The sequence below is a fragment of the Oryctolagus cuniculus genome, chromosome 13 (genome assembly GCF_964237555.1).
Source record: "Oryctolagus cuniculus chromosome 13, mOryCun1.1, whole genome shotgun sequence".
NCBI lineage: Eukaryota > Metazoa > Chordata > Mammalia > Lagomorpha > Leporidae > Oryctolagus > Oryctolagus cuniculus.
Genome location: NC_091444.1, coordinates 65,076,392 through 65,099,964, shown reverse-complemented (window position 1 = coordinate 65,099,964; position 23,573 = coordinate 65,076,392). Strand labels below are relative to the sequence as shown.

Sequence of the window (23,573 nt, the reverse complement as noted above, 5' to 3'; positions counted from 1 at the left end):
GATGGAGCTCCCGGGGCCCCTTCCCCCCCCCCAGAAACTGCTTGAGGGGGCTCCGGAACAGGGCACAGGTGTCTGCACTCTCACAAACATGCCTTCCAGGTGCTTCCGAAGCAGCTGTCAACCAGGATCTGAGAAACATGCAGGCCTAGGAGACGGCCACCACGCCTGCCACAAGCTGCGGCACGGACGACCAGGAGGCTCTCTGCTCTGGGTGACATAGTGATGTCACCTTCTTCAAGGGGTCGGCTGACAACACTTTCTACATGGAAGCAGTAACCAAAGGCAAAGGAAGATAGGAGGGTGAGGAAGATGGGAACACATCCTGTCCACAGCACGGCATCCTGCCCTTGGCTATCTGTGGGAACCCCAGCTGGCCTGCTATCTTGAGCACTCTTTTTTTCTGTCTCTGAGGTACCTGGTCCATGCACATTTGGTCCCTGTCAAGTAGCCTGAACCCATGCCCTGTCTTCTGGAAGCAGGAGGACTGGCTTGGGCTCTTTCCAGACAGAGGTGCACAGGAGGCAAAGTACCTGACCCAGAGTGAGCCAGAGGGAGGGTGAGATGCCAACTCCCAGCCTGCAGTCCCGCCCGGAGCCACGCAGCTGCCTGAGCCCAGGAGACTGAGAACACACAGTGCTTTCCACAAGCTGGGCCGGCAGCACTACTGGGGATGGCAGGCTCTGCCGAAGGCGGGAGTCAGGCTCAGCCAACTTCCTGCTGGGGCAATGGAGGAAAACACCATCGAGATTTAAACTGGATGCTGCCAGCAAGGCAGGTGAGTTGGAGAGGTAAAACCCACACGGATACGGTTTGAGTACAAAGAAAAGTGGCCCCTTTGCAAATGTGAGATAAAATGGAATTTCTGAGGGAATCCTGTGTTGCACTTTTGGGTAACTTTAAAAAAATGCTAAAGATAAAAATCAATTACAATCCAGAAAGCCAATTATATGAATTGAATTGAACTGAACAGAACTAAACAGAGCCGATTCTGCGGACAAAGCAGGTAAAGTATGGCGTCAGTCAGAACCTGTGACAGAATTCAGACAGGAGGACCTGGGGTGCTCAGTCCCGAGGCACCTTCCCCTTCCATTCAGTCTTTTCTCTAGATTCATCATCTCTCCCATCTAGGGTAACTTGCTGGACTAGTGTGTTGGTCAGCTTTTCACTACAACTAAACCCCTGAGACAACTCAATAAAGACTAGAGATTTCCTTAGCTCACAGTTGTGGAGGTTCACAGTCCAAGCTCTGGGAGCTCCATTGGCTTGGTTCTGATGAGGGTGATGGATGGCAAGGACAGAGCTAGGATCACACGGTGAGGCAGCAAGCAGAGAGAGAGAGAGGCTGGGCCCAACTCAGGCTTTTATGGCCAACCTACTAGCAAGAACTACCTTGTGAGACACACCTCCAGCGATCTAAGGATCTCCCATTAGGCCTACCTCCTAAACACCATAACTGGTACAAGTCTGCACCCTCCTAATACCATTAACTTATGACTTTGGGGACCAAACCTTTTACATATGGGCCTTTTGGAGATAGTCAACCTTAAAGCTAAGATCCAGACTATGGTAATCCGCAAATTAAATTTTATAAAATAGGGGATTGTAATCTCAAATGAGATTGAGTAATTGACACTCATAAGAAATTAATAATAATTTCAGTAATTCTCCTTCCACATTGATTGTTCAAGTGTTAATTGTTTAAAAAGGAAGCCTGCATCATTTGCTACTCATTTTGAATTTTTGGTCACCCATCCTTTCTCCAGATCTTTATATGCCAAACCTTAGGTCATTACAGACATTCTTTATTTTGTCAGTTTAATTAATTTGAAGATAACATGGATTTTATTGTCAAAAATAAGAATCTATTTTGATGTTTTCAGAATAGTTTTTAAATAATTCACAATTGATCATTCCATAGGCAAGGCACAGCAAAAAGATGTTTTAAATTATTATGACAATCTTTTTTAAAAATCTTGAAATAGTTCTATCATAAGATATTTAATCAGCTATAGGAATTACTGGCTAAAATGTGAAATTAACAAGGACAAACAATTTTTTAAATTGTCCTTTCAATTAGAAGTGAAGTCTTCAGAACATTTAACTGTCATCTATCATCATGGTTGTTATATAGTCCTTGTAATGAATTGCATTTGTTTCTGGATCAATCGTAGCTGCCAACATTTCTTCCATTTCCTCTTGTGAAAAAGGTTCACCTGGGAAGGACAAGAAGGAGAATCCATCACTGACAGCGACCTGATTTTTTTTCTTTTCTCTCCACCGGCCAGCTTAACCGCCTAGCAGCCCCACAAGGCCCCAGTGTGTCACTAGGCGCTCTCCTGGAAGCTATGGACCAGCGCATCATGAAGCCCAGAGGTCCCGGAAGCAGGCCCTGGCACACTGTGGCGGATCTGGGACCTGCAGTTTCACAGATAACCCTGCAGATATCACAGATCAGGCAACCTAGGAAGCTGGCACTTGGGCCAGACAGCAGGAGGACAGAAAGATACCAGGAACCGGGTTTGCTTGTTTACTTATTTAAATTTCAAAACTGTTCAAATTGCCAAAGGATTAAGCCAAAGTTTGAGTCTTATGGGGCACCCAATCATTATTTAGAAAGAGTATGGAGAGATGATTAGATGTTTATTGCGCAAAATTGCCGAAGAGGAAACAACAGAGACCAGAAACTGTAATGATTTTATCTCTGAATGTCTCTAAGCCAGATCTGGCTAACTGAGCGGAGCCAGGCAAGCCAGTGAGAGACGCCCTTCATCCACCATTTAAAAACCTACTTTGCTCCAGTGTTGGTTTTAAATAAACCCAAGAGATGGATAGAAAATCTGTAGGTGTTAGGTGGATGCAGATAACAGATGAGGGCCATCTTAAAGACGCAAACTCAGGAAGGTTGGAAAGGCTGCAGACCATTTAACACAGCACTTTGTCCTGACATTAAACAAAAATACAGGTATCCTAAGCATCTTATCCGTAAAGTTTCTTATCCAAACAGGTGAGTTATCAAAGCCTGAGGCTTCCCTACTTCATGCACTTAAATCACCTACTATTACAATGGTTTCTAGGTTGGTGTTCAGTTAATAGAGAAGTTACTCAAATAGGAATTTTGATGACGATGAACATAATATTGTCAAACGAGACCATGCCTACGTCCAAAATATTAAAGTGACAAATTCTGAATACTCGATTGTTAAATGCTAAATCTACTGCCAAATGAACTCTGATGTATTTCCTTACAAGAACACAAATAACAGAGAAGTGGGTGTTCAGCCAAGGAGTTCAGACACCTGCCTCCCATATGGAAGTACTCAGGTTTGATTCCCAGATCCTGACTCCAGCTTCCTGCTAGTGCGGACCCTGGGAGGCAGTGGTGACAGCTAAAGTAACTGAGTTCCTACCACCTATGTGGGAGACCTGGATTTAGTTCCCAGCTTCTGACTTTGGCCAATGCCAGCATTTGGGGAGTGAAGCAGCAGATGGGAGCTCTCCTCTTTTGTCTCTCTCTGCTTCTCAAATAAAATAGACTTAAAAAGAAAAAAAAAAAAAAGAACAAGAATGGGCCCAGCATTTAACACAGCAGGTTAACCAGAGGCCTGCAGCACTGACATCCTGTATGGGCCCTGGTTTGAATCCTGGCTGCTCCACTTCTGATTCAGCCCCTGCTAATGCACCTGGGAAAGCAGCAGCAGATGGCCCAAGTCCTTGGGCCCCTGCACCCACGTGGGAGACCTGGAAGAAGCTCCTGGCTCCTGGCATACGTCTGGCACAGCTGTAGCTGGCTGTTGCAGCCATTTGGGGGAATGAACCAATGGACGGAAGATCTCTGTCTGTCTCTCTTTCCCTAACTGCTTTTCAAATAAATAAATAAATCTTTAAGAAAAAAAAGAATAATAGTAACATTTATTGAATACTGCTGTACACCAGGCACTGATCTAAGTGCTCACAAATACATTAACTAAATTAATCTCCCAATTACCTTATGAGAGGTAAGAACTGTTATTATTCCCATTTACAAGTGATGATATCAGTAGCATACAAAGGAAGAAGGCAGACTGCCCCTGCGAGTAAGCAGTGGAACTAGGGGCCAAACACCAGCAGTCAAGTTCATGATCTGTAAGTCGAATGAACTACCACACACTACCACTTAGAACAATGCCTTGCTCACAGTAAAAATACTGAAGGTAGCCAACTGCTTCCTTGGGCAAGGAGACAGGTATACAATGTTTGCTTAAGGATGAAAGGCAAACAGCTTAATGGCTAAAAGCCATACTGCCTGGGTTCAAGTGCAGGCTGTCTTTTACTAGCTTTAAGATCTTAGGCAAGTTGCCTAATGTCTCTACGCTGCAGTTTCTCTGTCTATCAAATGGATATGGAAACAATACTACGTATTGCATAGGGCTGTTATGAGGATTAAATGTGTTATTACCTGGCACATAAGCAGCAACATGTTTAGTGTTTGTTTAAAACTTCTTTGAGATCTCCCCTCCTGCTAAATGCTATCTGATGCAATACACATTCCTGGACACACAGGGACCTCTATCCTGTAGGGACTTGATTTAATGAGATTTATTACAACCATAGATGACTTCCTGGGCGTTTAGAATCCATATTCTCAAACTGATTAATGTGGTTGATGCTCTATGGGTACTGTGAAAAGACAGTGCAAGTAACCTGCATCCATATTTGTATAAAGCATAGATGTAGTTAAAAACAATCTGCGGAATGTTGAGACTCTCAAGCACCAATTCTTAAGCAACTATTTTACCGGATTAGCCAACTGCTGTTACACCTGGCTGACGGGGCTGTTACATTTAATAATGATAGTAACTTAGATTCATAGAGTACTTTTATGTATCACCATCAAACACATTAACTCAAATAATGTGGAAGATATTTAACAATACTTGTTGAGTGAGTAACTTAAGCCGTGTATATTCTTATCTGAAAATGACTGTTCTCTGCTGCTCACTGATACCCGGTGGTTGACTTAGGAGTACTATTAACTCACCGTAGGCAGCGCTTTATGGACGTTATCGCAGAGCCCGCCCCAGGAAACCGCGGAGTGTGCCGTCCCAGGGCGCACGGTGGTCTGTCCTGACTGCCCTGTGTCAGCAGCGGCACGGCTGCACCAGCGTCCACCACCAGTCCACCTGCTGTTACTGCTGGCTCAGCTCTCACCGCTCGCTGTCCCCTGCTCTGCTCCGCAGGAGCCCATGACCCTGCCATAGGTTATTTCATAGCAGCAATCCCGTTTCCATTCCCATTGCCAGGAAAGGCCTTAAAATATGGAACCTTCAAAATGCTGGAATCGTCTTCTAACTGATCTCCCCGTCCAGTCCGTTTCTCACTCATCTAGCAAACCTGCCAGCAGCAGAGTCGCCTTCCCACCATCACTCTTGCACCAGGTGAACCTCCTGCTCAAAACCGCACATACTTCTCCATCGCACACGGGGTAAATTCCAAATTTCTGAGCCCAGGCCTCCACAGTTTGGTTCTAGTAAATCAACATAAAGTCATTTCCTACTGACTGTCAACAAGACCTTCGGGACAGCTTAGCCTGTCTTCTCGGTGGTTCTGACACTCCACACTCATTCCTGCCTCCTAGTTTTGGTAATGCTGTTAACCCATCTCCATGTCTCCCTCTCACAAGCCTCTTGACTAATGCATCTACTTATTCACTTAACAACATCTGCTGAGACTACTGTGTGAGGGCACTATAAGCCATAAGACTTCACCCCCACCCCCAACAAAACATATAAATTCCACTTTCCCAAGGAACCTATTTGTTTTTAAGATTTATTTATTTATTTGAAAGCAGAGTTACAAAGAGGCAGAGGGCAGAGAGAGAGAGAGAGAGAGAGATCCTCCATCTGCTGATTCACTCCCCAGATGGCTGCAATGGTTGGAGCTGGGCTGATCTGAAGCCAGGAGCCAGGAGCTTCTTCCAGGTCTCCCACGCAGGTGCAGAGGCCCAAGGACTTGGGCCATCTTCTACTGCTTTCCCAGCCCATAGCAGAGAGTTGAATTCTAAGAGGAACAGCCGGGACTCGAACTGGCATGCATTTGGGATGCCGGCCCTGTAGGCAGCGGCTTTACTACCTACACCACAGCACTGGCCCTGAACCTATGTTCTTAAGTCTTCCAACATCGAGTAGCCTGGTGTAGTCTGCCCTGGTCTTCTGATTTTTTTTTTCAGTTGTCTTGTATTTGATATACTTTATAAATTAGTTTCATTTCCCCAATAATATGGTAGTACCCAAGAGGTACTACAGTATACCTTATTAACACTTAGTAACTACTAAACATACAGTAGGCACAACATTAATAAAAATTTAACTGTTTTGGTTATTTCGACTAAATTCATATTGCCCAATATAATCTAAGACCTCCTTTTAATTAATACTTAGGATTAAGAGGCTGATGCTTGGAATACTAACATTCCCATTAAAAATTAAATCATAAAATAATTTGAGTGATGCCACAGGAGCTGCTGGATAAAAGCTCTGACTGCCAACATCAGTTACTCTCTCCCCGTGGATTTCCACCTAATCTCAGATAAGTCCAAGTGGGCAAAGCAGCTGTGCATGTAGATGCTGTCTCTCTCCCCTACTCAGAGCACTTGTGCTTCTGAACCACTGAATGGAGCAAGGAGACAGAACTCTACCTCTGTATGGGAGGCCGGGGGTGACCACGGTGAGGATGAGACTGTCAAGAGGCTGCCCGCCAGCTGCTGACATTCAGGGGAGGAAAACACATTTCTAAGGAAAACCAGTTCCCAGGTTGGCACATACAAGTGTGCAGGCAGTATGCATGGGGGTGGGGGCGACGTGTGTGGTTCATGCTCAAAGCAAACATAAAGGTCCTTTAGCATAAAAGTTGAGTTTTTTGTGTGCATTCATATTAGTTGAGGTTGTATTATCTATAATCTTACTAATTGAAAAACCTTAAAGAGGAATTTTATGTACTTAAATTTGAATACTCAATCTGATTTATAGTGATTAATAGTTCATGTTTTCTAGGTGGCATGCCTTTTATCCCAGAAGTCCTCTGAGCAGAATGACCGCAATTTATAAAAGTCATCATGGGCCGGCGCCGCGGCTCACTAGGCTAATCCTCCGCCCTGCGGCGCCGGCACACCGGGTTCTAGTCTCGGTCAGGGCGCCGGATTCTATCCCGGTTGCCCCTCATCCAGGCCAGCTCTCTGCTGTGGCCAGGGAGTGCAGTGGAGGATGGCCCAAGTGCTTGGGTCCTGCACCCCATGGGAGACCAGGAAAAGCACCTGGCTCCTGGCTCCTGCCATCGGATCAGCGCGGTACACTGGCCACAGTGTGCCGGCCGCGGCGGCCACTGGAGGGTGAACCAACGGCAAAAGTAAGACCTTTCTCTCTGTCTCTCTCTCTCTCACTGTCCACTCTGCCTGTCAAAAAAAAAAAAAAAAAGTCATCATGATACACTATGAACTCCTATGAGACAACAATCCATTGCCCTTGAACCCACCTGTTGTCCTCTTAACTCCCACAAAACCAAAACCACCCAAACCCAAACTAATAGCAGTAGTGAAAAATTCTTTTTAACCAAATAATTCACTTTAAAGTATCTGCTCTAACTTTTGAATACCTACTGCTAAAAAATTATTAATCCCTCACACAGGCCATGGTTGTAAGTTGTAAATCAGTCTTACCTTCTTCAGTCATATACTTGATCAGTTCTTCTTTAGTAAGAAACCCACGTTTAGCTGGATCTAAAGCCTATGGGAAAACAAAAGATAGAATCTCTATTTTTTGCCTGACAAATAAATTCAACATGATCCATGTTTCATTTGTATGGATCATCTGGACCTTACCTCAAAAGCTCGAAGAAGAACATCTTCTGGAATTGGTCTGTATCTATAATCGTGCAAAAAAATGAGCAAGTATCATGCAAATCAATGAGCAAATACAGTCTCTACATAAGAAATGACTACGTGAAACAAGCTGTCAGCGCACAAGGATAACAGCATGTCTCTCACTGAAACCTTTTGGATTTCTGGGTATGAAAGTTAACAGCACCTTAACCCCACAGAAAATAGCTGCTGACAATCACTGGCATGTTGGATGCTAACCATTAGCACTTCTTTTTTTACTCATTATGGACACTGATTTATCTGGAAACAAATCTTGAACAATCAACCAATTTTAGTAAGTTAATGCTACACTTTTGCTAGAAGACAATTAGGACTCTTACGTATCACGGATAAAACAGAAGAATTATTTGCTGTATGACTTTGGCTTCTTTGACATCAGTTATGCTTTGCTCAGGTTAACACTACTGTGGTTGATATTTCTAAACACTCACCAACCTGCAGTTCAGAAGTAGACTGAAAGGGTAGAAGGCAGCCACCCTCAGATACACTGGTTGAGTAAAATACACAGAGTGGATCAGGAAACTCTTTTGAAATGAATGTAATTCAAAGCGTTACCTTTCTCTAACAATTACATTCATTTACCTTTTTTCCAGTAGTACTTTGGTCATCACTGGAAGAAATTTTTCATATCGGATGTATCCAGTGGGTTCTTCCTCCTCTACCTAAATGTTCAAGAAACAATCATTTATTCATTCAACAAATGTATGGATGGAGCAACTGCTTTTCCTGAGCACAGAGGCAAATGCTGGGGATTTGATGATGAGTACAATGGGCATGATCCCTGTTCAGAGTTTACATTCTGGTAGTGGAGACATTTTAATCAAAACCCACACACCTGCGCATCTAGTTATACGCTTATGTGAGTACAATGAGCTAAAAGAGCAGGGGTATACAGGAGCACACAAGATTGGAAACTTTCTTAGATCAGCAAGCAGGAAAATCATTTATGAAGAATTAACACCTCACAGCGGTTTACAAAGGATGAACAGAAGGGATGGAGGCCGAGACAGCAGGGAAGAGACACCCGCCCCCCCCCCCCCCCCAGGGAACCACAGGCACTGAGCCTCTGTGCTGAGGCATCGCATTGCAGGCCACCAGGCGGGCACACAGTGAGCAACAAAGGCAGTGTTTCAGGATGAGGCTGGAGAGGCAGAGGAGGAGCCAGACCTTGCCCGACCTTCTCGCCATGCCAGTGTCTCTCCCTGCTTTCCCAATGACAATGGGAATTCACTGGCGGTCTCCCGGCTGTGTGCTCTGAGAGATCACACTGCTCGTGGGCCCACTGGCTTCCTGGGCAGACGAGCAGGGGTGCTGAGGTCCTGTGCTGAAGCAGGGACTGTGGAGAAAGGTGTCTCAGCAAACACGTGAGGAATAAGTAGGACTTGATGGGACCTCGCTGACAGGACCTGCAGTTGCGTCCATGATGAGTGAGTGGGAGAGAGAGGGAGACGGGCTTCTGACTTGAGCACAGGGACAGTGAATGAGGAGCCGCATTAGAGCGGCAATCATCTCAAGGATCAAAGCACATCTCCGATCATCCTAGTATTGATTAAATACTGACATGGTAAGTGCAGTCTTGTTACACCACCGAGTTAAGGGCACACCGAGAATGACAATGTCTGATCCTAGCACTGTCAGATGAGAATAAAATGGACCCCTGCCCATGGGTTCAAGTTCGATAGCATGGCTGAAAAAAGCACTGTTAACCTTAACTTTCATGCTAGGCTGTTTATGAGAAGCTATAAATTCTATACTCCCTTTCAAAAATCCTATTAAAAAGCTCATAGATCCCAATTCAACGGATGGGCCTTTAACAGATTTATTCTTTGAGCAAAAAATAAGAAGTCTATAGGCTGCAGCTTGGTGGGGCGCACTGTCTTAGAAATGAGCGCTATTTTTTATGTCGCAATAGTCACACACAGTGTGTGCAGAGCCTCGGCCAATCCATCTAACGACAGGATGATGTGCTGTGGAATTTCAGAGCCCATCACTATAGGAACAACTCCAGGTCCAAGGCAAGCCTTTTGCAAACTAGCATTCGCTCACCTGGCTCTACGTGGTAAGCAGGACTCTGAAACCCCCGACCTCGGGTGCCTCTTAAAATGTCAAGGTCGGGGCGGACTTGTGGTGTAGTGGGCAAAGCTGGTGCTCCTTACGAGCACCAGTTTGTATCCTGGCTGCTCCACTTCCGATCCTGATTTCTGCTAATGCGCCTTGGAAAGCAGCAGAAGGTGGCCCAAGTGCTTGGGGCCCTGCACCCACACAGGCAACATGGAAGAGACTCCTGGCCCCTGGCTTCAGCCTGGCCCAGCTGCAGCCATTGCGGCCATCTGGGGAGTGTGCCAGTGAATGGAAGATTTGTGTCTCTCCTATCCTCTCTGTAACGCTGCCTTTCAAATAAAATAATCTTAACGAGAAAGAGAGAGAGAGAGAGAGACAGAGACAGAGGAGAAATTATCTATAGAGCAGAAATCTTACAATGATGCGTTTCTGTCCTGATCGCTCCAGACATTTGCTCAGAAGCGAGATCAGCAGCTCGCCTCCCCCGCTGCCAGCTGCAGTGAACCGCTATAGAGCAGCCTCAACCTTGCCAAGGCCCAGAGCCCTCTAGCTTCTGGGCACCGTCAGTAACCTACACACTGCTTTAGTGTTGACAAAGGAAGTCCCCCTTGGTAGTTCTGACTCCATGGGAGAACTCACAAATGACAAGCACAGCATAAGCAATGCCTCACACACACACACACACACACACACACATACACACACCCAGTGTCACAAGCCCTGGGTGGAGGGAAGCCCATGCTGAAAACTGGAAACGCTGCAGATGGCTCTTCCCTAACAGACCATGGCTGAGACACCATCTCCAATGCCCAGGGTGGCAGAAGAGGCACAGATTTCCTGCAAACAAGCGCAACGCATAAACAGCAGCCCCCTGGTTAAAAATTCAGAAAGGCCGGCGCCGCGGCTCACTAGGCTAATCCTCCGCCTAGCAGCGCCGGCACACCGGGTTCTAGTCCCGGTCGGGGCGCCGGATTCTGTCCCGGTTGCCCCTCTTCCAGGCCAGCTCTCTGCTGTGGCCAGGGAGTGCAGTGGAGGATGGCCCAAGTGCTTGGGCCCTGCACCCCATGGGAGACCAGGAAAAGCACCTGGCTCCTGGCTCCTGCCACCGGATCAGCGCGGTGCGCCGGCCGCAGCGCGCCTCCGCGGCGGCCATTGGAGGGTGAACCAACGGCAAAGGAAGACCTTTCTCTCTGTCTCTCTCTCTCACTGTCCACTCTGCCTGTCCAAAAAAAAAGGTCAGAAAAACGATAGACCAGCTTCAGCTGGGCAGAAATTGGACAGCTCTTTCCGTGACCCAACACTGTCCTCTAGAGGCCACATTTAGTCTTTCCTTGTGTTCCAAGAGATGTGTAAGCAATAGCGTCGAAAAGTGTTATTCTCAATAGAGCATTCATGGAAGGCTAACACATGCCTGACACTACGTCATATTATAAAAATTGTATTATATTTAAATAATCTTTTTACTTTAGAATCATCTTAGATTCACAGAAAAGTTGCAGAACATACAGTTGCCTCCATCTAGTTTCCTCTATTTTTTTTATTTTTTTTTTTTAAGATTTATTTATTTATTTGTAAAGCAGAGGTACAGAGAGGCAGAGGCAGAGAGAGAGATGGCCACATGGCTGATCCGAAGCCAGGAGCCAGGATCCTCCTCTGTGTCTCCCACGTGGGTGCAGGGGCCCAAGCACCTGGGTCATCTTCCACTGCTTTTCCAGGCTATAGCAGAGAGCGGATCAGAAGTTGAACAGCAGGGACTTGAACCGGTGCCCACATGGGACGCCAGCACCACAGGCAGCAACTTTACCCGCTACGCCACAGCCCCAGCCCCTCCTCTATTTTTTTTCTTTTTTGGACAGGCAGAGTTAGAGAGAGAGAGAGAGAGAGAGAGAGAGAGAGAGAGAGAGAGAGAGAAAGGTCTTCCTTCCGTTGGTTCACCCCCCAAATGGCCGCTACGGCTGGTGTGCTGCACCAATCCAAAGCCAGGAGCCAGGTGCTTCTCCTGGTCTCCCATGCAGGTACAGGGCCCAAGAACTTGGGCCATCCTCCACTGCCTTCCCGGGCCACAGCAGAGAGCTGGACTGGAAGAGCAGCAACCAGGACAGAAACAGCGCCCCACCGGGACTGGAACCCAGGGTGCCGGAGCCACAGGTGGAGGGTTAGCCAAGTGAGCCACAGCGCTGGCCACCTCTATTGTTTTAAAAAAAAAACTTTTTCTGGGTTTAATGAGGTAAGACTGATAAAATTCTATAAAATTAAGGTATACAGGTAGTTTAATATACATATCCATTGTGAAATGATTACCACACTCAGCCTAATTAACAAATAAATTTCTCCAGTTACTTTTTTTTAATTTATTTGAAATGCAGAGTTACACAGAGGTGGAGGGGAGAGAAAGAAAATGAATCTTCCATCTGCTCATTCACTTCCCAAATGGCCAGGATCTCAGAGCGTCTTCCAGGTCTCCCACATGAGCGCGGGGCCCCAAGCACCTGGGCCATCCTCCGCTGTTTTCTCAGACGCATTAGCAGGGAGCCGGTTTACCCTCCAAACGGCTGAACATGCCAGGCTGGGCCAGGCTGAATCCAGGAACCAAGATCTCCATTCTGATTTCCCCTTTGGGGAGCAAGGGCCCAAGCACTTGGGTCATCTTCCACTGCCTTCCACGTGCGTTAGCAGGAAACTGGACTGGAAGCAGGCAGACAGGACTGGAACCAGCACTCTGATATGCAGTGCTGGTGTTGCAATGCCATAGTACCAGTATCTCCAGTTACCTATTTTGTGTGTGTGGTGAGAACACTTCAGATTGACTTAGTCAAAGTTCTCATTTAAATATGTTGTAAGGGACAGCACTGTGGCGTAGCGGGTAAAGCTGCCACCTGCAGTGCCAGCATCCCATATGGGTGCCAGTTTGAGTCCCGGCTGCTCCACTGCTGATCCAGCTCTCTGCTATGGCCTGGGAAAGCAACAGAAGATGGCCCAACTCCTTGGGCCCCTGCTCCCCCATGGGAGACCCGGAAGAAGCTCCTGGCCCCTGGCTTCAGATCAGCACAGCTTCGGCCGTTGCGATCAGTTGGGGAGTGAACCAGTAGATGGAAGGCCTCTCTCTCTCTCTCTCTCTCTGCCTCTCCTTCTCTGTGTAACTCTGCCTTTCAAATAAATAAGTGAATCTTTAAAAATTTTTTTTAAGTATATTGTTGTATTTTGTTGTTGTTGTGGAGTTGCTGGATCATAGTGGTTCTACTTTTAGTTTTCTGACGAACCTCCATACTATTAGCGGTACCAGTTCACATTACCAACAGTGGGTAAGGGCTTATTTTCCGACCCTCGCTATCTTCTGACTTTCCGATGGCAGCCATCCTAACGTGCGAGGTGGCATTTCATTGCGGTGATGTTCAGCATCACTTCACATAACTTTTGGCCATGAACATTATCTTCTTTGGAAAACTGTCTATGAGGGCCTTTGCCCACTTTTTATTTGGGTTGTTTTACTGAGATATATGAGGTCCTTATGTGTCTTCATTAACGGTAGCCCCCAGTAGATGTTTTGCAAATATTTTCTGCCCCACAAGTTGCCTTTTCACCTTGTTTCCTTTTCTGTGTGTACGCACTTTAGTTTGATGCACACATTTTTGCTTTTGTTATTAAATCAAAAATATCATTGCCAAGATGGAGCTTCTTCTAAGTTTTCTTCCAGTTTTGTGGTTTCAGGGCTTACATTTTAATCTTTAATCGATTTTGAATTTAGTTTTGTAGTGTGAGACAATGGTCCACCTTGGTTCTTCTCTGGGGGGGGGGGGGTATCCGTTTTCCCGGCATCGCTCACTGAGAGGCTGTGTGTTCCGGTCTGTGGAACTGTGTTCACTGTGTTCCAGGTGCTGCCCGGGAAGAGGAGCTGACTACATACGCAGCTTCCTTTCTGGGAGTTCTTTTCTGCTGCAGTGGTCTCCATGTCTGTCCGTGTGCCAGTGTCATATTATTTTGGCCACTATTATTCCATATGATAATTTGTAATACAATTCTTCCACTGTTAACTTGTCAGCTAATAAACCAGAATTATTAGTCACTAAACTCCAAACTGGATGTTCATTTTGGTTTTTTAAAAGGCATTTTAGGGCCGGTGCCACAGCTTACTAGGCTAATCCTCCGCCTTGCGGCGCCGGCACACCGGGTTCTAGTCCCAGTTGGGGGGCCGGATTCTGTCCCGGGTGCCCCTCTTCCAGGCCAGCTCTCTCCTGTGGCCAGGGAGTGCAGGGGAGGATGGCTCAAGTCCTTGGGCCCTGCACCCCATGGGAGACCAGGAAAAGCACCTGGCTCCTGCCATCGGATCAGTGCGGTGCGCCGGCCACAGCGCGCCGGCCGTAGCGGCCACTGGAGGGTGAACCAACGGCAAAGGAAGACCTTTCTCTCTGTCTCTCTCTCTCACTGTCCACTCTGCCTGTCAAAAAAATAAAACAATAAAAATTAAAAAAAAAAAAAGAAAATGGACTACCAGACATCTTTCTTTTCCTTCCTTCCTTCCTTCCTTCCTTCCTTCCTTCCTTCCTTCCTTCCTTCCTCCCTCCCTCCCTCCCTTTCTTCTTTCCTCTCTCTTTAAGATTTTATTTGAGAAACAGAGCTACACACATAGAGGGGGAGACAGAGAGAGATCTTCCATCTACTGGTTCATTTCCCAAATGGCAGCAAGGGCCAGAGCTGGGCCAATCTGAAGCCAGGAGTTTCTTCTTCTCCCACATGGGTCCAGGGGCCCAAGCACTCGGGCCTGTAGCACGAATCATGTACCGAGACAAGACATCAAGGCTTTTTAACAGGAAGTAGTATTCTATTATGCTGACATAAGGCCCAGGTGGAATTTCTTATCTAAAAGCCTGAGCCCCAAACATGGTGGTGGGGGGGGGATCTTTCCTTATGTATGATTTATGCCTTTTTCTTCTGACCTTGGGAAGGTCTCTACTACAACCTTAATCATGTCAGAGACAAGTTTAATTAATGGAGGCTGGCGCTGTGGCGCAACAGGCTAAAGCCTTGCCCTGAAGCGCCGGCATCCCATATGGGCGCTGGTTTGAGTCCTGGCTGTTCCTCCTCCAATCCAGCTTTCTGCTATGGCCTGGGATAGTAGTAGAGGATGGCCTAAGTCCTTGGGCCCTTGCACCCACGTGGGAGACTGGGAAGAAGCTCCTGGCTCCTGGCTTCGAATCGGCACAGCTCTGGCCGTTGTGACCATCTGGGGAGTGAACCAGAGAATGGAAGACCTCTTTCTCTGTCTCTACCTCTCTCTGTAACCCTTTCAAATAAATAAAATAAATCTTAAAAAAAGAGAAATGTTTAATTAAAAGACAAAGTCTTCGCCACAGGCCATCAGAAGAGAGCTGGATTGAAAGAGGAGCAGCTGGGACACAAACTGGGGCTCACATGGGATGCTGGTGCCACAGGCAGAGGCTTAGTCTACTGTGCCACAGTGCTGCCCCCCAGACATTTTATTTTTTTATTTTTATTTTATTTTATTATTATTATTTTTTTTGACAGGCAGAGTGGACAGTGAGAGAGAGAGACAGAGAGAAAGGTCTTCCTTTTGCCGTTGGTTCACCCTCCAATGGCCGCCGCAGCCAGCGCACCGCACTGATCCGATGGCAGGAGCCAGATGCTTCTCCTGGTCTCCCATGGGGTGCAGGGCCCAAGCACTTGGGCCATCCTCCACTGCACTCCCTGGCCACAGCAGAGAGCTGGCCTGGAAGAGGGGCAACCGGGACAGAATCCGGCGCCCCGACCGGGACTAGAACCCGGAGTGCCGGCGCCACAAGGCGGAGGATTAGCCTGTTGAGCAGCGGCGCCGGCCGACAATAAATTTTTACTGTTCATGACACACATGCTAGAGAAGTATGATATATTTTTATCCAAAGTCTGTGAATTATTATCCACTAGAAGTCTAGCAAAGCAGATATTTAAAACTCAAGTACTGTATTTTACAGAATCAATACAAACAGAAAGGCTGCAGGAAAAAATAAATGAATTGACTAACTTAATAATAAAATGAACTCAGGAAAATTCCTTACATTATAGAACATGTTACCCTGCCTGTTGCCCAGCTCTGCCTGGGAGACAGGGTACATGAATTAACAGGTGGACCACCCCACATTGCTGCAGTATCCCTGCAAGTCTCTTCTGGCTGAAGAGAGAGGGAAACTAATACACACACCCCAATTCCATATCCTGCTCTTCAAAAGCCAAAAACAAACATATCCTGTGATTATAAACATGAATGAGGCAGAAGTTGTTATCATCTAGTTTGTTTCTTCTACAAGGGCCAATGTGCTCAAAAGCAGCTCAAGTAGCAACTGTGATCATACAGATAATAAACACTCTGTGCATGAGGGTTCCCGCAGCCGCACTTCACCACAGAGTACCATTTCTAGTGCATCCATCTTAATGTCACGCTGGCAGATGTTGGCCTGGCTGTGGAGTAGGTGACCTAAAGAAAACAGACAGCTTTCTAGGGCTGGCGTTGTGGCATAGCAGGTAAAGCTACCACTTGTGACACCGGCATCCCATGTTTGAGTCCTGGCTGTTCTGCTTCCAATCCAGCTCCCCGCTAATGTACCTGGGAAAGCAGTGGAGGATGGCCCAAGTGCTTGGGCCCCTGCACCCACATGGAAGAACCTAGAAGAAGCTCCTGGCTCCTGGCTTCAGCCTGGCCCAGCCAGGATGTTGTGGCCATTTTGGGAGTGAATCAGTGGATGGAAGTGCTTTCTCTCTCTGTCTCTCCCTCTCTCTAACTCTTTGAAATAAATTAATTAATTAAAAAAAAAAAAAGAAAATAGCTTTCACTGCCATGCATAAGTGTCCCACCTTCAAGGCTCCACAGTGCCTCAGGTCTCTCCTTTCTCTCCTTCCTGTCACTGTCTACACCCTTTTCCCCAACGTGGAGATGTTTCAATAAATACAGAAACAGTATGAGATTTTTTTAAGTAATATTTATGCAAGTCTCATGGCATGTGGTGAATACTGTTCCTCACTCAACTTTGGTCTAAGTCAGTTTTCTTAATCTGGCATCTGAGAAGCCATGGACACAGAGGAGTGCTTATTTGAGGTCTTCGAGTCCAGTCACGCATTTTGATGGGATAACAGCCTCAAGTTCTCTCCTCCTTTCCACCGTGAAATCATCAGACCATCTCTGTTCTCATTACAGCATTATCTATTCTAGTGCTGAACCCGCTGCATAGGCACAATAAAACACACGGTGAAAATTCATTTCTCCTCAGTGATATCACAACCGATCAATCAACTGAAATTCTTCATGCTTCACACACACACACAGACACACACACACACACACACAGATAATATCAGTAGTTAAGATGGTTTATAAGGGGCCGGCGCTGTGGCGCAGCAGGTTAATGCCCTGGCCTGAAGCGCCAGCATCCTATATGGGTGGCAGTCCCGGCTGCTCCTGTTCTGATCCAGCTCTCTGCTGTGGCCTGGATAGCAGTAGAAGATGGCCCAAGTCCTTGGGTCCCTGCACCTGCGTGGGAGACCTGGAGGAGGCTCCTGGCTTCGGATTGGCACAGCTCCACCCATTGCAGCCAATTGGGGAGTGAACCATCGGATGGAAGACTTCGCTCTCTCTGCCTCTCCTCTATGTGTAATTCTGACTTTCAAATAAATAAATAATTCTTAAAAAAATAGATGGTTTATAAAGATGGCTATTTGAGAGACATATTAAAGAAACTACTATTACTTCTGTTAGAAAACTTATAAGATTGTTGTTCTGAATTCTATGAACAATCCAAGAAGAATTTCACTGAGAGGAAATTCAGACCAGATGGTTACCAGTCTCCATGCCAAATTTACAGTCTGCCATTATAAGATGAGTCCATGAGCCTTCCTGGTGACCCATTTCATTTATCCACAATAAAAAGTTCTTTGTTTTGCTTCATCTGAATCATATGAGACAACTATAAAGTCTACTAGGTCCTAAACTCCTTTCAAGGGGTTCCAAGTTGCTCTCAGATTTATCCAATCAGTTGAATAAGTGCCATTGAGGCATTTACTGAAAAACTGTATTTTGCCCAAAATTTCATTTTGTTAAAAATATTTGAGACATTGTGTGTGTGTGTGTGTTGTGTGTGTGTGAAATCCATATGTACACAAGAATGGATTTTGTTTTTTATCTCTCTTTTATTATTACCTTATCTATTATTTATACTATGACATTTTATTACTACATTTCTATATCTATCATTAAAAATAAAATCTAAAAATAAAAAAAAATAAAGCATCTACATTTCAACTAGTTTCAGGTAACCAAATAAAATATACAGACACATTTTTTAAAAAATGATCTGTAGTGGGCCAGCGCCATGGCTCACTTGGTTAATCCTCCGCCTCTGGCGCCAGCATCCCATATGGGCGCCAGGTTCTAGTCCTGGCTGCTCCTCTTCCAGTCTAGCTCTCTGCAGTGGCCCGGGAAGGCAGTGGAGGATGGCCCAGGTGCTTGGACCCCTGCACTCACATGGAAGACCAGGAAGAAGCACCTGGCTCCTGGCTTCAGATCGGCATAGCTCCAGCCATGGCAGCCATTTAGGGGGTGAACCAACGGAAGGAAGACCTTTCTATCTCTCTCTCTCTCACTGTCTAACTCTGCCTGTCAAATAAATTAAAAAATAAATAAAAATAAAAATGATCTGTGTCGCTCCCCCTCTTCGTGGAGGAGCAACACTGAACCCTGCCTAGGCTTCATATCCGAGTCATGGCACCATTATGTCGCTCCCCCTCTTCGTGGAGGAACGACACTAAGCCCTGCCTAGGCTTCATATCCAAGTCACGGCACCGTTATGTCGCTCCCCGTCTTCGTGGAGGAACGACACAGGACCCTGCGCTGTTCTTTTGTCTGCTCGGCCCTCCCCGGGTTTGCTGCTGGTTCTTCCCGGGTTGGCTACTAGTCCTTCCCGGGTTGGCTACCATCCCTTCCACCTCCGTGGAAGGGCAGTTCCCCCTGGCCACATTCCCCACTTCCGCAGGGGAGCGGCACACCGCCGGCCGGCTCTTCTCGGGGGCTGCACAGGTGTTATTCGGATAGATGTTCCCCTTAGATGTTCCTGGTGCATGCCGTCTCTCTCCTCCTTTACAGTCCTCCTCCGCCAATCCCAACTCGGCTGCCCACACGCCGAGCACGCTGCTCTCCTCCAATCAGGAGCAAGTCCCACAGTCTATTGGCTGAACTGGAGGCAGCTGTGTAGAAGCCTCTTTCTTCTCTCCCAGCGCCATATTGTGGGAGAGCAGATGCATAGAATAAGTCTTAATTCCAGTAACAGTATAGTCCGAGTTGCTCCCCACAATCTGTAGTAAACATCATAAAAAAACTTGAGATATTGTCAAACTAGGTTCTAAAAAGTGTATATATAAATTTTGACATAAAGCATGTTTCAGAATATAATTTAGAAATTATTTCATTCTTTGTACAGAATAAGAAAAACTGATTGGCATTTACCATAATTATATCTTCCCCGAAAAAATATTTGAAGCAACTTACTGTGGAGAAGTGTAATTTACTCTACAGATTCTAAAGGGACAGGCATTTGACCAAGGGTTACACCACCAGTTGGGATGCCTGAGTTCCGTATCAGAACATGTGCTGTGAGTTCTGGTTCCTCACTCCCAACTCAGCTTCCTACTAACTGCGCAACCTGAAGGCAGCAGCAGGTGATGGCTCAAGTACTTGAGTCCCTGCCACCTCTGTGGGATGCAGCTCCTGGCTCCTGGCTTTGGCCTGGCCTAGACCTGGCTGTTTGGACATCTGGGGAGTGAACCAGTAGATGGAAGATCTCTGCTTATCTCTCTGCCTTTCAAATAAAGTGAAAATAAAACAAAAGTTTAAAAGATTCTAGAAGCTATCATATATAATTCAGGATACATGATTCTTCTGGGTTATAAATTCTTTCCTTTTTATGATTAAAAATATTAAAAATAGATTGGATCATCTCACTTGAACCAAGTGTGAGTTTGTAACTGGAAATGAGGGGGAGAAATGTGGGAGGGGTGCTTGTCCAGACATTAGCTGGGGTGGGCTCCAGGGGTTCCAGCTGCACTGATTATGTCATGCCTTTCAGCTTTGGCTCTCCAGCCCCAGATCTGACAGAGGCAGCGGGTGTTGGAACAATCACCCTGCTAAAGTCCTCTTCAGTTCCACCTGTACCAAAAGCAATGGTGCACAGCTGTGTTGCAGTGAGAGGAGAGGAGAGGAGAGGAGAGGCTCTCTCCCAGGCCAAAGAGTCCACGTAAGCATCAAGGAGTAGTGCTTACCACAATAGACTCCTGAATGTAATGTTGAACAACTTCTTCCCTAGCAAGCAAAAGCCCGCAAGAGAGTTTTTGGTCAAGTTAAATATGTAAGCTTTATTAAATGCATTTTAAGTCACATATATTATAACATGTTAATTGTTAAATGTCACTACTTTTTTACATTTTAAAGAGCAACTTTAAGCAGATTGTCAGTATGCATTATCAACAGTGTCTTTGTCATCTATGAGCAATTTTTTGAATGATACTGATCCAATGCAGCTTTCTTTTCTCCTTTTTATTACAGAGATAATACACATTCCTTGTGGAAACTAAAAAATACAGGAAAGTATATATCCACATATAGAATACGTGTGTATGTATAAATTTCAGAAGAAATAGAATCCTAGCCTATATACTTTTTTTCCCTTAACATACTGTGAACATCTTACCAGGTCATTAGTTTATTTTTTTAGTTATCAATTTTCTTCATTCCAACTTATTTATTGATAGCACAGACAGAATAAAAATATCTAAAACAAAAATTCAACTTACAAGTATTTATTCCCATCATTTTTAATAAAGTAATCCATAACTCAGCATTCCAATTCTTTAAATAAATTTTATTTTCTTGAGGTTTTAGGTTCACAGAAAATTCAGTGGAAAGTACAGAAGTCCTCACTTACCCTGTCCAGTACCCCTCCTAGCCACATCTCCCATCAGAGTGGTAAATTTGTCACCACTGATGAACCTACTACATCAACACACTGTTATCTCTCTTTTTTTTTTTTAAGATTTAATTATTTATTTCAAAGAGTTACACAGAGAGAGAAGGAGAGGCAGAGTGCGAGAGGTCCTCCATCTGCTGGTTCACTCCCCAGATGGCCACAATGGTCGGAGCTGTGCTGATCTGAAGCCAGGAGCCAGGAGCCAGGAGCCAGGAGCCAGGAGCCAGGAGCTTCTTCCAGGACTCCCACGTGGGTGCAGGGGCCCAAGCACTTGGGCCATCTTCTTCTGCTTTCCCAGGCCATAGCAGAGAGCTGGATTGGAAGTAGAGCAGCTGGGACTCGAACTTGCACCCATATGGGATGCCGGCACTGCAGGTGGCAGCTTTACCCACTACGCCACAGCACCAGCCCCAACACATTATTATCAACCAAAGTCACTCGTGCACACAGGGCTCAGGCTTGCTGCTGTACATTCTAGAGGTTTGGACAAATGTGTGATAGTATCCACCATTAAAGTACCACTGGAGAGTTCTCCTGTCCTAAACATCCTCAGTGCTCCATCTGTTTAACCCTCCTGCCCCCCAAATCCCTGGCAAGCACTGACGACTGCACTGCCTGCACAGTTTTGCTTTTTCCGGAAAGTCTCACAGATGGGGTAGTATAGCACACAGCCTTCCCAGAGTGGCTTCTTTCACTTGGGAATAAGCATTTAAGTTTCCTCAATGTCTTTTCATGTCCTGAAGACCCATTTCTTTAGCACTGAATAGCATTTCTCTGTTTGTCCATTTACCCCCTGAAGATGTCTGGTTGTGTCCAAGTTTCCACAACTATGAATAAAGCTGCACAGCAAAGGAAACATTCAACAAAGAGGCAACCAAGGCAACCAACAAGAGGGGAGAAAATACTTGCAAACTATACATCTGACAAAGGACCAATATCCAGGACGTATAAGAAGGTGAGGAAACTCAACAACCAAACAAACTATGCAGTTAATAAATGGGCTAAGTGCTATGGTGTAGTGGGTTAAGCTGCAGCAGCGCTGGCATCCCATATGGACACCAGTTCCAGTCCAGGCTGCTCCACTTCCAATCCAGTTCCCTGCTAATGTGCCTGGGAAAGCATTAGAAGATGGCCCAAGTACTTGGGTTCCTGAATCCACATAGGTGACCTGGAAGAAACTCCTAGATCCTGGCTTCAGACTGGCCTAGCTACAGCCGTTGCAGCCATTTGGGAAGTGAACCAATGGATGGAAGATCTCTCTCTCTCTCTGTAATTCTTTCAAATAAATATTTTTTAAAAAGATGGCCGGCGCCACAGCTCACCTGCAGCGCCGGCACCCCGGGTTCTAGTCCCAGTCAGGGTGCCGGATTCTGTCCCAGTTGCTCCTCTTCCAGTCCAGCTCTCTGCTGTGGCCCGGGAAGGCAGTGGAGGATGGCCCAGGTCTCTGGGCCCTGCACCCGCATGGGAGACCAGGAGGAAGCACCTGGCTCCTGGCTTTGGATCGGCACAGCGCGCTGGCTGTGGTGGCAATTTGGGGGTGAACCAATGGAAAAGGAAGACTTTTCTCTCTGTTTCTCTCCGTCTCACTGTCTAACTCTGCCTGTCAAAAAAATATATATTTTTAAAAAAGAAAATAAATAGGCTAAAGATATGAACAGGCACTTTTCAAAGGATGAAATACAAATGGCCAACAGACATATGGAAAAAATGCTCAGGATCACTAGCCATCAGGGAAATGCAAATAAAAACCACAACAAGGGGTCAGCACTGTGGCACAGAAGGTAAAGCCAGTGCCTGCAGTGCCGGCACCCCATATGGGTGCTGGTTCCGATCCAGCCTTGTTCTACGGCCTGGGAGAGCAGTAGAAGATGGCCCAAGTCCTAGGGCCCTTGCACCCACCTGGGAGACCCGGAAGAAGTTCCTGGCTCCTGGCTTTGGATCAGCACAGCTCTGGCTGTTGCGGCTACTTGAGGAGTGAACCAGAGGATGGAAGACACCCCCCCCCCCTTTAACTCTCCCTTTCAAATAATAAATCTTTAAAAAAACACACACACACACACAATAAAGTTTTATCTCACTCCAGTTAGAATGTCTATCATCCAAAAATCAAAAAATAACAAACGCTGCCAAAGATGTGGAGAAAAATACACTGTTGGTGGGAACAGAAACTAGTGCAACCACTGTGGAAGACACTATGTAGACTCCTCGAAATCTGAAACTAAATCCACTGTATGACCCTCTCATTCCACTGCTGGGAATGGTGGTATATTTACACAATGGAATACTGCTTAGCCATAAAAAGAATGAAATCCTGTCTTTTGCAACACAACAGATGCCAACTGGAGACCATTATGCTTAGAGAAATAAACCAGTCCCCAAGAAGACAAATATCATGTTTCCCCTGGTTTGTGGCAACTAATCTAGAGTACCAAAAAAAAAGTAATATAAATGAGCAAAACTGACACTTTTGAGATTTGGTTATTGTTCATAGCCCTCATCTATACTCTTGAGAAGAGTGGTTTTTCTACTTACTACTTGTTGAATTCTTTTTTCAGTGGACGGTTACTTGAGATTATAAAGTAAACTGAGGGTTTTCCTCT

The 23,573-nt window shown here is 45.9% G+C and overlaps 1 protein-coding gene across 4 annotated transcripts in view; it reads right to left on the bottom strand.

Annotated features, from left to right (window-relative positions):
• Window positions 1-1,781: 1,781 nt before the first annotated feature.
• The window catches only part of EFCAB2 (EF-hand calcium binding domain 2), a 120,158-nt gene continuing 98,366 nt past the window's right edge, over window positions 1,782-23,573 (bottom strand). For 3 of the 4 annotated variants that reach the window (XM_008268165.4, XM_008268166.4, XM_051820814.1), the window contains exons 4-7: window positions 8,495-8,574; window positions 7,853-7,895; window positions 7,691-7,757; window positions 1,782-2,213 (exon numbers count right to left, since the gene is read on the bottom strand). In XM_008268165.4, the coding sequence (XP_008266387.1) occupies window positions 2,098-2,213; window positions 7,691-7,757; window positions 7,853-7,895; window positions 8,495-8,574 (306 nt within the window). In that variant the 3' untranslated portion in view covers window positions 1,782-2,097. Of the gene's footprint in view, window positions 2,214-7,690; window positions 7,758-7,852; window positions 7,896-8,494; window positions 8,575-21,147; window positions 21,286-23,573 lie in introns of those variants that run through there. The other variant, XR_011381545.1, reaches the window with a different exon arrangement.